Source organism: Acomys russatus, chromosome X, assembly GCF_903995435.1.
Source record: "Acomys russatus chromosome X, mAcoRus1.1, whole genome shotgun sequence".
NCBI lineage: Eukaryota > Metazoa > Chordata > Mammalia > Rodentia > Muridae > Acomys > Acomys russatus.
The window spans coordinates 110,955,842-110,970,898 of record NC_067169.1 but is presented as its reverse complement, the minus strand read 5'-3'; the positions used below and the strand labels follow the sequence as shown (position 1 = coordinate 110,970,898).

General features: G+C 40.0%; 1 protein-coding gene across 2 annotated transcripts in view; it reads left to right on the top strand.

Moving 5' to 3' along the window:
• The first annotated feature begins 13,983 nt into the window (after window positions 1–13,983).
• The window catches only part of Fgf13 (fibroblast growth factor 13), a 511,582-nt gene continuing 510,508 nt past the window's right edge, over window positions 13,984–15,057 (top strand). For both annotated transcript variants that reach the window (XM_051141737.1, XM_051141734.1), the window contains exon 1: window positions 13,984–14,188. In XM_051141737.1, coding sequence (XP_050997694.1) covers window positions 14,140–14,188 — 49 coding nt within the window. In that variant the 5' untranslated portion in view covers window positions 13,984–14,139. The remainder of the gene's footprint in view (window positions 14,189–15,057) is intronic.

Here is a 15,057-nt window from a genome sequence, read left to right as displayed (position 1 = left end):
GCATAACAATTGAATCTGTTTTCAGAGGACAAGCTATGACTTAGAGGGTAAAGTGTTTGCTGTGCAAACATGAGGAGGAAGATATTCTAAGTACGTTTGGAGTAACAACTTGGGTAAATTATTCCTTAAGTTTCAATCAACATGTAGATATATTATGTATGTAATAAAATGCAACTATAAAATAGGCAACTATATTACTAGATTAGTAAGCATACTTCTATATTATTATACCCATAGAATTATCTTAAACATTTTTGTTTGCATATGTGCACAAATACCCATGCCAACCTCTTAAATTATAATTTGTACAGAAATGATATAGTCAGTCATACTTTTCTGTATTATATTTTATTGCCTTTTATTAGTGATATGACTTTAGATTCTCTAGGGTTTTTTTTTATCTAGAAAAATGGAAATAATAGTACCTATCTAATAGGGTTATGAGGATTCAGAGAGTTGGAAATGTAAAGCAAAATGAAGGACCTGCCTGTAATCCCAGCCGTTGTGTATCCGAGAGAGGAGGACTGTAATTTCAAGGATAGTTTGTATAATAGTTCTGGGCTAGGCTAGACTACATAAAACACTCCACATTTAGTGAAATCAGTATTTAAATACTATTGTTCTTCTATTATTCCCACCCCATCAAAACCTACAAATCAACTACAGTTGTTTAATTTGAATCTTTATTGGTTAGACAACATTTTGTGATATAGATGCTGATAAATTATCCGAGCAGTTCTACATTTTGTAGGCATTCCTTTTACTTCCACTTTTTGCTTCTAAAAAGCAAAATAACAATAAAATGTTGATTATATACATTTACATACTGCCATTTTTCTTACTCTGTAACAGATTCCCAAGAATAAGATAACTGGGTTAAAAAATGAGCATTGTTATTAATTTCAGTGTTGCCTCACTGTTTTCTAAAAAACATGTAAAAAATTCACAATTCCACTAGCAGTGCACGAGTACACTTTATCCTGCAATATCACCATGTTGGTCTTACAGCACTTTCTTTTTTTTACCTTTATTTTCTGAGTGGATGTACGTATAGGCACCATGTGTGCACAAACTCAGCAAGCTCAGAAGAGGTATCATCCTGGAAGTTGAAGGTATAGTGATTTGTGAGTTGCTATGTAGGTGCTAGGAACTGAACCTGGGCCTTCTACAGTTGAAAAAAGCAGAAAGCATTGTAAACCACTGAGCCATCTCGCCTCCTGCCTTATAATACTTTGTAAATGCCATTAGTCCTATGGGTAAAGTGGGTTGATGATTTACTGTTCCTGGTTTATCTGGCTACATATCACTGTGGGTTCTTTAGGGAAGAAAAGTTTACTCATTTAAAGCTGCAGCTCTGCTCCTCCTCCTCAGTCTGCTCCTCCTCCTCCTATTCTCTTCTTTCTTTTTGTTTTTGCCTGTGAGCCCAGCATTTCACTATAAAGTCCACATGCATTTTCTAGGTATAACTATGTTTCCAATATCTTGTTAATCTGTTTGAATTATGGTACTTTTTGCCCAAGTTCTGAAGAACTATATGTTGTACAATGATCTCTTTATAATTTCTCAGCTTGAGAAATTGTTTAGGAGGTTTCTTCCATTGCAAGGTTATGTATATCATTTCATAGACTTTCTTATAGAACTTTTGTTATTCTCAAACATGTCTCTACCCTGATATAATGTTTATTTGAGGTAAATAAGTCTAATTGCATCCTTGCTACATTGCATTTCCAATCCATCTTTGCCCAACTGAAATGAAATATCAACGCTTGTTCTGCTTTACATATCTTAAGATTATATAACATATAATTGTGCATTATTGCTTTTGCTCTTAGTCACATTGTCTATTACTTATGTATTGCTCCCATTTCATTTGATTACAGTGATTTTTGAGTTTATCCTGATGTCTAGAGAGTGGTTTTCCCTTTCCCTCCCTCCTCTCTCTCTCTCTTTTATTTTTCATGCTCAGTCTAGGGCATTTATTCTTACATATAAGTATTACAATATATTATATGAATATCCTGTTTTTCTACTGCAAAAATACATTGAGGATTTAAATTGAAATTTGAAGTTATAATATTGACATTGGGAAAATTGAAGTTTTATATCAACTCTTATGGTTCATTCACTCATTTTGTCAGGATTTGTTTTATGCAGTTTTTTCATACTGCCTTGATGCATTTCTTATTAAATATATTCTAGTATTATATAGGGTATTTCCATTACTGTGAATACAGTTTTATTCCATTTTCATTTCAGTATGTATTACTTGAGTAGAGAAGCACTATATTGTGTGTGTGCACATGTGTGTTAACCAACTTTATATCCTTTCACCTACCAAATTTTCTGAGTAACTTGCATAGATTTTGTTAGAGTGTTTCTGTTTTCTAGCTCTACAAATATAACATTGACAGATAAACATACCATATAGTTTCTTATGTTTATATTGGTTCCTTTTGCTATTTTATATTAGCTAGAAACTCCAAGACAATGATGAGTAATAACAGGAATATGAAGCATTCTTTCCTAGTTCTGAATTTTGTTTGATTGGGATAGTGCTTTGCTGTTTGTCATTATATTTTTGGTAAACTATTATTTCAAGATATTTCCTTCTAATTGTATTTAAGTAGAAATGTATTGAGTGCAACTAAATATTTTCAAATGGCCTTTAAGACTGTATTAATATCATCATTTATGTTATTTTCCTCTTTAATTAATTGATACAATTTATCAATTCATATAAATTATGTTGAGAGATTTGCTGATGCATATACTGATGTTTAACCTCATTCACATTTCCAAATTTAATAGTATACATAGATTAGTAATTTTTATGAAACAACTAACCAAAACATCAGCATGCATATATATATATCATATTCATACAATGTATTTATTGTTTGTGTGTCTTTATGTTAGTCTGCTTGCTCTATTCTGGGCTCAGTTAAGTGTTTTTAACTGCCACTGTAGGTCTGGCTGGCTCTCTTCCTCTAGACCATGGTGGTTAGTATCTTTTTTTTTTCTACAAAAACAAAACAAAACACCCTCTCATCTTTCAAATCAAAAGATCATATTGCTAGTTTCTTGTATCCCTGGCAACTGCAGGGATACAAGAAGGAAGCAAAACGTGGACAAGACCTCTGAAGGCCTTCACTGGGAAGACTCACAATTCCACCTCATTTGATGTTTCGTGTCAAATCACTTTGTTAACTTACAGGAAATGAATACCTTGAAATTTTTTTTCTGAATGAAAGGGTGAAGTATAGCACATCCTAAATCGTCACAAATTTACTTTATTGAAAGACTCATGGATTGTATTAAAATGTTTGCATGTGTATGCAAAAATAACAGTACCTCTAGATTTAGATTTATCTATTTATAACAATTTCTATGTTTGGAGATTAAATATAGATTGATATCATTTAAAAAAGCGTGAAAAGGATTGCCTACTTTTTATGGCTTTAGGGAGTTTAAACAATATTAATACATTGTTTTCCTCAAATATTTACCATAGTATGAATACCCATAAACCCCTTGGTGTAGTGACTTGCCCAGTGATAAATATTACTCATTAATTCATTCTCTTATTTGATAAATGACCAATTGATAATTTCTGCTTCTTAATGAGTTGCTTAGTTTTATAAAAGGTAAAAGCATTTCTTTTTAGAATTTTAAGTGTACTGCTAAATAATTTAGTATATAATTTTTTTATCTGTGTTTATTTCTGGTTATGTCTCATTTCATATTCCAAGACTTGACAGAATTTCTCTTTTTTTTTAATCTGAAGTTCAAGAGGGTTGTCTTCTCACTGGATTTTCTCAAAGAACAACATTTAACCATTTTATTAATTCTAGATTTTTGCTATCCCTTTTCCTATTTCTTTCTCCTTACATTTGTGATTCTTTTCCCAACATTAGAGAAATATTAAGATAATTTCTCTTCTCAATTTTGTTGGTTAATGCTATAAGTCTACATTGTCCCCCTCCCTAGAGGAAGCTTTCTCTGGTGCTATGTATATTTTGAAATAAAGTGATTAATCTTTATTGATTTCAGATTGTTAAAAATTTCCCTTTGAATTCACTGCCATTTTATTGAGTATATTTCTTAAGTTTCATGTGCATACATTTACGTTATTTAAGTTATGTAGCTGTTGTGCTCAGAGAACCTGTTTTTCATTTTCTGTTTTACTCTATTCCCTGTTTCAGCCTTTTCTTAGTATTCCTTGGGATTTGTTTTTTCTATCACATTTCTCATTTGATATTTTTACCTTTGTGCTTGTTATTTCCTGCTGTGTGTTATCTTCCTGGCCACTGTTTTGCATATCAGCCAAAGTTATCCTCTTCTATAGTTAATTTACTAAACTGTTGATTTGGTAAATCTTATGTTTGAAGTAGCAGAAAGTCAATTTTATGCTGTTGTTGAACCTCAACATATGCTTCTCTTTTTGTCTTCATTATGCACAATGGTGGTGGCTTACAAGTTATCACTTATCTGTCCTTCCACAAGAATAGTTCAACTATTTTTTTGATAGCTTATTGAAGTTGTCTCATGGTCAAGGGACATTTATTTAAGTAGTAGTAGAGCTCTCAATCGGTAGAAAACTAAGTTCTTAGGAGAGGGAGCCTTCTTTCTAGGTTTAAAATGGCCCCACTTGTTCTTTTGATTTATTCCTTCATAGCCTCTTGAAGTCTTGGGGAATCAAGGACATGGGTCTGGTATTTTTCAGTTTCTAGTCTCCTTTTGTAAGGTCTTATAGTTCTGGATCAATGATTTACTTTGTACTTAACAGAGGAAGAAAGACAACAGTTCTTTTTGCCAAGACTCTCACAACATGCAGTGCCCAGCTCATATTTAGTTGCTTCCCATAAGCTTCAATAACTCTTTTGCTCAGAAAGGCAAGTAGCTTGGAGTTTGCAATGAGAAACACTGTAAGCTTAAGTTCTCATTTTCCCCGAGTCTTCTCCCATGGTGGACCCTAGCTGTACTACTTCTAAGGGAGTAATGACACAGGACTGCTGTTAAGGTTCAGGGTGGGTAAATGTAAAAGTTTGGGTACAGTTGTGAAAATAATCACAAAAATACTATGATGTTGGGCCAGCAAGATGGTTCAGCAAGTAAATGCACTTTCTGGCCAGCATTATGACCGGAGTTTGATGCAGAACCCATGTGATAAGAGAGACTTGATTCCCATAAGTTGCCTTCTGGCCTCTTCATAAATAATGTGGTATGAATATGTATGCCTGTTCATACATGCACACATGCACACATGTATACACATCCACACCTACATCTCATACAAAAGTATGTGTGCATGCACTAAATAAATGTAATAAAAGTAAAAGTAGATTGCAATGCTAAGGGATTTAATATATTTTAAATTTAATATTTTTAAAAGGGAGTTATGAGAAGAGTGAAAATACAGAAGATTCATGTGGGGACCAGGCAAATGTCTAATCATTACTACAGCTTGTATCCCTGCAGGAAGCAAGAAAATAAAAGTTTGCTTGAATTTTGTAAAGTTGTCAGTTTTAGCTATATAAGGCTAATAGGTGTCCGACCATTCACAGCATCCTAAGGAGAGTGAGTCTGTTTTACTCTGACCACCTAAAACTTGAGTTGTTCTCAATGACAAAGTCTAACTTATGTGGACAAAATTTTCAAAAAGAAATTGCCCTTTCAGATGAGATCAGGCGCTTTGAGGGTGGTATGGCCATAGATGAAATTGCACTTTCAAACTGAAGCCTTTCTCGAGGCTGAACAACTGACTAGAACTTCAGCAATCATGGAGAGTTTATAATGTTGTAGGGCCAGAGCCAAAATTTCATTTATCTTGGGCTGTCTTTAGCCTCCTACAGAGACATTCTTTGTCCACTTTTGTGTCTAACCTACCATGGTAACAGAAGAAAACCTTTTGAAATGTATTAACTTAACAAAACAATAATTTCCAACAACTAAAGTGCTGAGTATCATATCACTAAATAGGAGTTGAGTCCTGTGGATAAGATTTCTCTTCTTTGATATGATCACCTACCGAATATTTCCACCAATGTACATTGAAAAGTGCCTTGATTTATGGCATACTTTCTTCTATTACTACAAAATTTCATGAAACTGCTTTCAGGTTGGAACTTAGAGTTTTGGGTGACCTAAACATATTTTCCCCAGGCCGTGGTAACTCATTTTTCTCTCTTTTGTGATAACAGTTGTGTTTTCACTTTAACACACAGAATAAAAGGAAAAGACTTCTGGGAAATGTAGTCACTGTTCTTCTTAACAGGAGGTGCCAACAGTAGGTAAATTCACAGTAGCGTAGTGGGGGAAGTCACTGAGACCATGTCCTAGGCATACATGCACTTTATCAGCACAACATCTTAGAAAGAAGAACCAGGAAGTGAGGATAGAGGTATACGGGTGTCTACAGGAGCCACTGGAAGGGATTCCTCTGCCCTTCAACAGTCATAGCTCTCTTGACTGACAAGCTTCATGTGGGGCTCAGAAATGTCATCTCTACTAAGAGTAAATCCTGAGCATCACTCACTATTGACAGATTTTTCCAGAATCTATTAACCCATGGCAATCAGGGCCTCCTTAAAAATGTCAGCATAGGCTTTTGAAACAAAAATTATCTGAGGTTAAGTCCTGATACTGTTATTCAGTATTGGTGGTAACATGAACAGATAAGTTACCCATGCTTACCTCTTTCTTCCCTCCCTCCTTCCTTCCTTCATTTTTTTTTTTTTTTTTTCTTTTTTTTTAGACAGGGTCTTATATCACTGGCTTGCCTAGAACTTGCTATACAGAACAAGCTTGCCTCTATTATATTCTCCATGGGCTTAAAAATAAAGAACTAACCAACCAGGACACCAAAACTACTAGTTCAAATGAAATTTTTGTCTCTAAAAGTTGAATACCTTGTGTAGATTCTTATAGTAGTAAGACACTGGCTGGAACAAAACAACTGAGTTATAAACAGTTTCAAATGAAGAAAAGTATGGGCATAAGTATCTTATCATTATGGACCCAGATTGTCTTTTTTCATATTTCAATATTTATTCATAGCTCTTCTTTCCCTAAAATTGTATAGCTCCATATAGCACCAATTGACTATCAGGTCTTTGTGATAGGCATAAAACCAAGCTCCTGACCTTAATACAGTAGAAAAAGTTTCAAGGACCTACCTAAGAGAGAGGTCTCAGTCCACAGATATCAGAACACTGATTACTTAAACCAGGCATGTCCTACTTGTGACCCATAGGCCACATATATTGCCTGATAGATATTACTATGGCACAACAAATTTATAGATGAAAATGTTATAACCCAATGTTGAAAGGCTGGACACCTCTGACAGGCTTTCAGAATTAAAAAACAAAACAAAACAGAAAGATTACTAGCAAAGGTTTTGGCTCTAAGACAGAATTTGAGAGAAGTGGGGAGAAATGTCAGAGATTGAATTCCATGAAAGAATGTGACCATCAACCATGAAGTTTGTAGTGGGAGATATTCCTTAGCAATTGGGAACTGGAAAAGGAAAGGCAAGAAGGCATTGCTGAGCAGAGTGAGTAGTTGAACTTTGAAGCTGTACAACCACAGCTTTGGCTAAGCAGGCATGGAGTAGTGGAATCTGTAAGAGTGTTGACATTAAGCCAGGACTCAGTTATGCAATGTGGGCGGTCATAAGAAGGCCGTGACGTCTGACAACTGAGGCAACCCTGATAGAAATGACAGCTGAGGATTCCCACTGACCACAATCCACACACCTCTCTAGCAGACCTTTCATGGAAGTGGAATGTGGATAACATACCCTCTGTGTCAATCATATGGGGGCGGGGCTGGCATTGACAGAGTAAGAATAAAATAGGCATCAGGTCCTGAGAGCTCTGTTCTTATTCTGGTACTTGAATTCCTTTCCTGTGGAATGTTCAGAGTTTATAATAATTCCATAATAACTGCAGAACATGTCAAGATATAGAGAGAAAGGAGCAAGACATTTTGGAAGCCAAGACTTACTTGAGCCATTACCCTGGATAAGCCTCCTGCCACTTGTGTTTGTATAAGTCGCTTCATCTTTCTGGATTTGTTCCATCAGTGGAGAATGGAGCTGATGATAATAACATAGTATTTCTTTGAGTATAAAGTAGCATAATATGAGTAAGTGATTAGTATAGGCAAAAAAGAAAAAACTTAGTGGTTCTGTGAGTCACATTGTGAAGATGGGATCTGTATTGTGCATTTCATTATGTGATAGGATTATGGTAGGCCTTGGAATGGGCATCTGGGAGTTTACCATGAAGAGTTACATAAAGTCATCATCTAAGTGGAGATAAAGTCAAACACAAATCTGCTAACAATTAAATATTACACCCAAAATTTTCAAAAAAAAAAAAAAAAAAAAAGAAAAGAAAAAGAAAAGAAAAGAAAAGAAAGAAAGAAAAAGAAAAGAAAAAAGAAGGAAAGAAAAAATTTTAACATTGTCAGAATGATTTCTAGGGTTAAGGCAAGAACTTGAAAATTTGGGGTAAAAGTTTTTTTTTTTTTTTTAAGTTTTGTTTTTTGGTTAGTTGGTTGGTTGGCTGATTTGTGTGTGTGTGTGTGTGTGTGTGTGTGTGTTTGGGAGGGGTTGTTTTTTGTTTTGGTTTTGTTTTTTATTTTTTGAGACAGGGCTTCTCTATGTTATCTTGTTATCCTGGCTGTCCTGGACTCCCTTTGTAGACTAGGCAGGCCTCAAATTCACAGCAATTTGCCTGCTTCTGCCTCCCAAGTCCTGGGATTAAAGGCGTGCACCACCACACCTGGCTGGGCCAAAGTGCTTTACATGTTTGTGCTGAGAAATGCTGGGGATGTCAGTTGTTTCACTGTTGTTTTTAAAGACTTATTTATTTTTATGTGTATAACTGATTTGCCTATATGTGTGTGCACAACATGCATACCTGGTATGCACAGAGGTCAAAAGACAGTGTATAATACCTGGTAGCTGAAGTTAGGATGATTATAATCTGCCATGTGCATGCTGGGAATGAAACCCAGGTCCTCTGAAAGAACAGCTGGTGTTTTAACCTCCGAGCCTTCACCCAGGCCCCTCTGAATTTGAGAAAAAAGTTATTTAAGACAGCCTTTAGAATGTAGATGATGTTGTGAGATAAAGTGCTGTGGAACAATAAGCATCCTTCATGGACAGCCCATGCTTTCCAGTGATATCTATTGTTTTGAAATGTGAAATGATAGAGGCTCTTGATGTACAGCCCATGCTTTCCAGTGATATCTATTGTTTTGAAGAGTAACTGAATCCTTGACTAGGCTCTAGCTCAATGTTTCCTCCTTCCCTGGACAAGCAAGTGACAAAACATTTAAGGATGTCAACTTTTCACATGCATTCCAAAATCACAATATAATGGTCCAAATGTTGAGTTTTATAGGAGGCAGAAAATCACATATCTGCTTGCTGTAGATTGTGAAGATCTTAATGTTAAGCTGCTGATGGTTAAATTATTGACATCTCCCTGTCTTACAACTGTAATTCACTTCCAAAATCTATTTTGAGCTGTAGCAAACAAAGAAGGAACAGAAAATTCTGGGTCAAAAATAATCTAGGACTCTCATTTCCTATATTAAACGTTTGTGTAACAGAGCACCCAAAAGCTGAATGTCTTAAATCAATGACCATTTTTTAATAATAATTGTGTGGATTAAGAATCTGGGTTAGAGTGTAGAAGTGCAGAAAGAGATGGTTCATAGAATCTGGTAAATTCTACCTTGACTTGGTAGCAGACTGAGATGGTCTGACTTGGGCCATATCACCCAAGTGTCTGTTATATAACTAAAGACTTAGACACTTGGAGGATACTCAGACTACACGTAAACCACCGACGTGGCTAAATGCAACAACAAGAGCACTACATAATCTGGATCACAAGCCTTTGACCCAGGAATTTGAACAGGATCCCATTGAATAGTTCTCCATTAATAATATAAATGTATATGTAAAAAAAATAATTTAAAAAGAAAAAGAAAACAAAAAACAAACAAATGAAAAACCAAATTGTCCTCTGACCTCTACATGCATATTGTGGCATGTACGTAACCCTGAAAAATAAAATCAGTAAACAAATGTTTTTTAAAATGTGTTGTATATGTGGCCAAAAATGAAAAAAGAAAGAAAGGGTCTCTCATAAGAATGCAGCCAGATGTGAGATGAAGCTAATGTCATCTGGTAAATCTCTAAAATGCAGTTCTTCCTTGACTTGCTGGCAATGTAGGGTATTGTCAGGGAGATCAGCATAAACCATCAGCTAGAGAGCCTAGTTGTAAACTCTCCATGGTGATGGGCTTTCCCAGAATAAGTGTGAAATAAGCCACCAGGTGGGTCTGATAATTTACTCTAGAATTAACAAAGCACTATTCTCAGCATATACTACTGTAAGTTGAAGACATTATGAGCTCTACCAGGGTTCTCAGCACTTAGGAGGGAGATCCAACAGGATTGTGGATTTGAGGCCAGTCTGGGATTCATAGTGAGACCTTGCCTCAAAACGAAAGCAAGGCAGACGGAATCTCTTGGTGATATGTAGTGCATATGTAGTGAAGGGACCACCATCTTATCTTCCTAACAAAGATATCAAGAGCCTTTTTCAGGAGGTCGTTTTGGATACCAAGTATTTGGGAGCTGGACACTGGAGGCTGGAGTGTGCCTTCATTGGAGCCAATTCTAACAACGTTTTCACATTAAATACACCAGAGGGGATGTAAGAAGGGGCAGCCCAATTTCCTTTACAGAAGTGGCTGGGTATAACCTCCCTAGCAGAGTCTTCAGGAAGCTTATTTAGATAACATTGCATGGCTGTGCACTAGAATAGTCATTATTCTTGGTGTCTGGCAATAAAGCTCTTATGAAGACGATTGATTTGTCGCAACATTGGCACACATCACTATAGTTTTTTTGCATGAGGCATCTATTTTCTTTATGTTCTGATTTTTTTTTGTAGGGTGGTTTACAATGAGGGAACACGTTTTTACTTACTTGTGTTTATGGATGGTCATGCTTATTCATTCTCCCACGCAAACATCTCTGTATATCACCTCAGTGATACTAGCTAACCTAGGTTTCACCGCATGTTTACTATGCCTACTATTTTATTGTCCTTTAAGGAACAGAGTTATATCTGGCTTCCGGCTGGGTGTTAGTCTTGCTGACTATAGAGCTGGGTTTAGAGCTTATCTGTAAAGACAGAGAACTCTCGAATATCATGATGTGGTGACCCCAGTGGAGCTTACCAGGAGGATATAGACAAAGCAAATTAAATAGGTACACTGAAGACAAGTAGCTCTGTGTGTGTGTGTGTGTGTGTGTGTGTGTGTGTGTGTGTGTGTGTGTGTTTAGGGAGGCTGACAAAGACTTAGACGTTTATGATTGAAAGATGTGTCTAATGAAAGTGTTTCTCCTCTTTTAAGAGACTGGGGGAAGTGCTGTGAGATGGTGTAGGAAAGAATAACTTTGGTATTAGAGATAGACACACCTGGATTCTTACCCAGGATCTACTTATAACCAGATGTATGACCTTTCTGAAAATTACTTGGACATGATGGTTTATGTCTGTAACCTTAGCACATTAGAGTTCAAGGCCAGCATGAGCTCTATAGTGACACCTAATTTTTTTAAAAAATTAGTTAATCACTCCAAGGCTTGCTTTTCTTATTTGAAAATGGAAATAGTAATAGCAATGCTTACCGATGTTGAGAAGATTAAATAAGATCCTGATGTAACGACACAGCACCACTGCTTGTCACAGTTTAGGCACTAAATGAATGGCACCTTTTACTGGGTTTAGATTGTATGGGAACTTTTAAAAATATCCTCAAAACATACATAAAAATCCAATCCTTTAAATTCCTGTATTTTGAAGAGAAATTGTTTCTTTACCAAAATATTCATATTAATTAACGGTCTAATCTTGGACTGAGTAATTACATTGTATCATCAAGCCCCGAGTTATTAGATATCATTTGCAAGAAAACCAGGCCTACAGTTCCTCCCAGACTGAGCATGGAGGCTGCAAATAGAGTTTAGAGGATTGCTGACCTTTAGACCCTGGCTGGTAGCAGGGGCAGCCCCCACTCCTGGTCTTGAAAGCCACAGCAGGCTCTTGTAATTGAGTTACTGCCTGGGATTCGGTAGGACTAATCCATCTATATGATTTCTTCTCCTGGTCTAATAGCATTAACAAAACCAAATTAAGGAGAGGGTGGGAGTGGAGTGGGCCCAGGTGAATGATTTCTCTGCTTGGCACTCACTAGCACATCTCCACGGTCAGGATACTGCGTATGTTTTAAGGAGTGCCTTGAGGGCTCTGTGGAGTAAGTCATGCTAACAGCTACCTTATGCCCTAACAGCACACACTTGTCCCCACTGGCGGAAAGAACAGTAAAGGGACAAGTTATGACCTCTCTATTCCTCCTTTCCCGTTTCCTTTATGTTCTATATAAGATTTCCGGGTGCTTTTTCTTCTAGTTCTAACTCTCAGGGATCTTCCTTGGCTTGTCATTCAGCGTAGCCTGCAACTATAAAAGCTAATCTCACCTCACTCCACATGAGCTTGGCTAACCTGAGCAGTGGGGAAGCTGCATCCAGTTTGAGTTTGCCAAACAGCCTACAGCCCTAGAAGGAGGGGGTCAGTGTGTGGCAGTGGGGGTGGGGAGCAGCAACCTTTACTGGGTCACTTTCACTCTCAGCCCTGTTGACACCAGGATCTCTTCTCTCCCTTCTTGGAGAATCGGCCATCTCAACCTGGACAGCTGGTCAAAGGTGAAGAAGAGTCAGACTCCAGGAAACTGAGATTTCACCACAGTTGCCAACAGCGGAGTCCCCCAAAGTGTAGGTGGCAAGGAATGCAGCTAGGAAGGCAGCCACTAGAAGTCAAAGGAGTAGGAAGGGTGAAGACTCGGGAGGACTCCTGGCTTCATTGTTCACACAGCATAACTAGAAAGCCTGCTGTGGCAGCAAAGCAAGTCCCCTGCCTGTCCAAGGGAATAGGGGACGCCCCGCTGACAAGATCGCCCTCGCTCAGCTGGGCTGCCAGGCTTTTGCTAGGCGCCAGCTGACGTTGGCGCGCCCCTGCCGAGCCCTGTTTTTACTACAGCCGGCAGGCGGCTTTGTGGGGCCCCGCCCTCGCCGGCCGCCCGCTCCCCCCCCCGCCGCCCCCCGCGTGCCCACACCTTGTCGTTTATATAGAACGCACCCCAGTGTCGATTCGTGGCTCTCTGGGATCTGAGAGCTCTTTGCCCAGAGAGTGGCAACAAGGGAGCAGGCGAGCTCCAGGGGGGTGTGGGTGTAGAAAGAAAGAGAGAACAGGTAAGGGTTTTCGATTCCCGCTCCTCTGCCAGCCAGTAACTCGGGACCCTCTTTTCGCCAAAAGACAGGAACCCGAAAACTGGATTAAATAGAAAAAGGCGAACCTCCCTTTCCGAATATCCGCGGGCAAGAAGCTGCGCGGCTCTGCGGTGTAACAGGCTCACACGTTGCTCATCACATGTTCAAACATTTCCCTTTCGGAGAGGCTCGTTATTTTTAAGTGAATATTTTTGTCTTTGTTTTGATTTTTTTTAAACCTTCCTCGGGGTTTTATTTTGATTGAGTTGGCGGTCCGCAGCAGATTGGGAGAGGCGGGGAAAAGCAGCCCGTCAGAGCTTTGGTAGCCCACCCAGGCAACTCCTGGCGTGGCAAGCGCCCGCGGAGCAAGCGACCGGCACAGAGCCCTGGCAGGCCGGCGTCGAAGCCGGGAAGTCCTGGCAGCGCCTCCCGGGTGCCCCGAGGTTGCAGAGCGCGGCTCTCCGCGGGCGGGCAGGAGCGGCGGGGCGCTGAAGCCGCGGCCGCACCGCTTTGTCTCTGCACTTCTGGAGCGCCGCGAGCGGCTCCTCCCGCGGCCGGCCGCTCGGGCTCGGGCGGCGGCTCCTCCTTCACCCCTCTCTTTTCCTCCCCACTCTTTCGCAGGCGGCGGCAGCGACAGCAGTAGGGAAAAGCGGATTCCGCCTGGAGCTACACTGAGAGCTCGCGGTCGCGACTTGCCGCCTTAAGCGCTCTCCCAAGTCCAGCCCGCTCGCAGAGGACTTCCTTCTTCTGGACGAACCTTGTCAAGCAAGCTGGGATCTATGAGTGGAAAGGTGACCAAGCCCAAAGAGGAGAAAGATGCTTCTAAGGGTAAGCCCACCGGCCAGTCAGCCTTCTTCCCTTTGCTAGCTTGCTCTAGCCCCCTTGTGTGCGCGCCGCCCAGTGGCTCCTAGTCTCTCCGCTAGACCCTAAGCTTCCCGTGACCTCTCCGACCCCGGGCAAACCCCCGAGGTCCCGGCCTCTGGGGGAGTGTGGGTTTGCACCACTTTCCCTCCTTCCTAGCAGAACTGTGGCCCCGCGAGTGCCTCTAGTCTCTTCCACTGCCCCTCTGAACGCATGGTGGCTACGATGCGGGCAGAGGAAGCTGCTGCATCCTGGAGTGAGGGAACGGAGCTGCCTGCTACTGACTGGATGTCTCGTGTGTGTGTGTGTGTGTGTGTGTGTGTGTGTGTGTGTGTGTGTGTGTGTGTGTACAGGCGCGTGTGCGCGTGTGTATCTGTAAGTGTCTGTGCCTGTGTGTATACCTCTGTGTGATAGAAAGTATTGTGCGTGTGTGTGCGTGCGTGTGTGCGTGTATATACGCTCCAGAGAGTGTGCATATGTGTGCTGCTAGGGTGCAACGTGGTGACATACTCAGGAATTTGTCCCGCTCTCAGGACCAAGCTCAGATCCACGTTCAACCCCCTCTCCCTGCCCCCAGTGCAAACAAAGAGCTTGGCCCATATGCAGAACCCCTCCCCCCCATACTTCTTTTCACCTCACACTCCTTACTCCCCAACTTCCTACCCATCCCACTCAAAGGAGAACACAGGAACGTGCACCTTTTGACATGCCGCGTGCAAAAGTGAGCAATCTGGCTACCCTGGCGCCGCCTGTGTTGCGCCTCAGTAGCGCAGCCTTGCCGAGCCCCAGGAGAACAAAGGCTGTTGTCCCCTTTCCACTAGTGCCTAGTGGGAGTG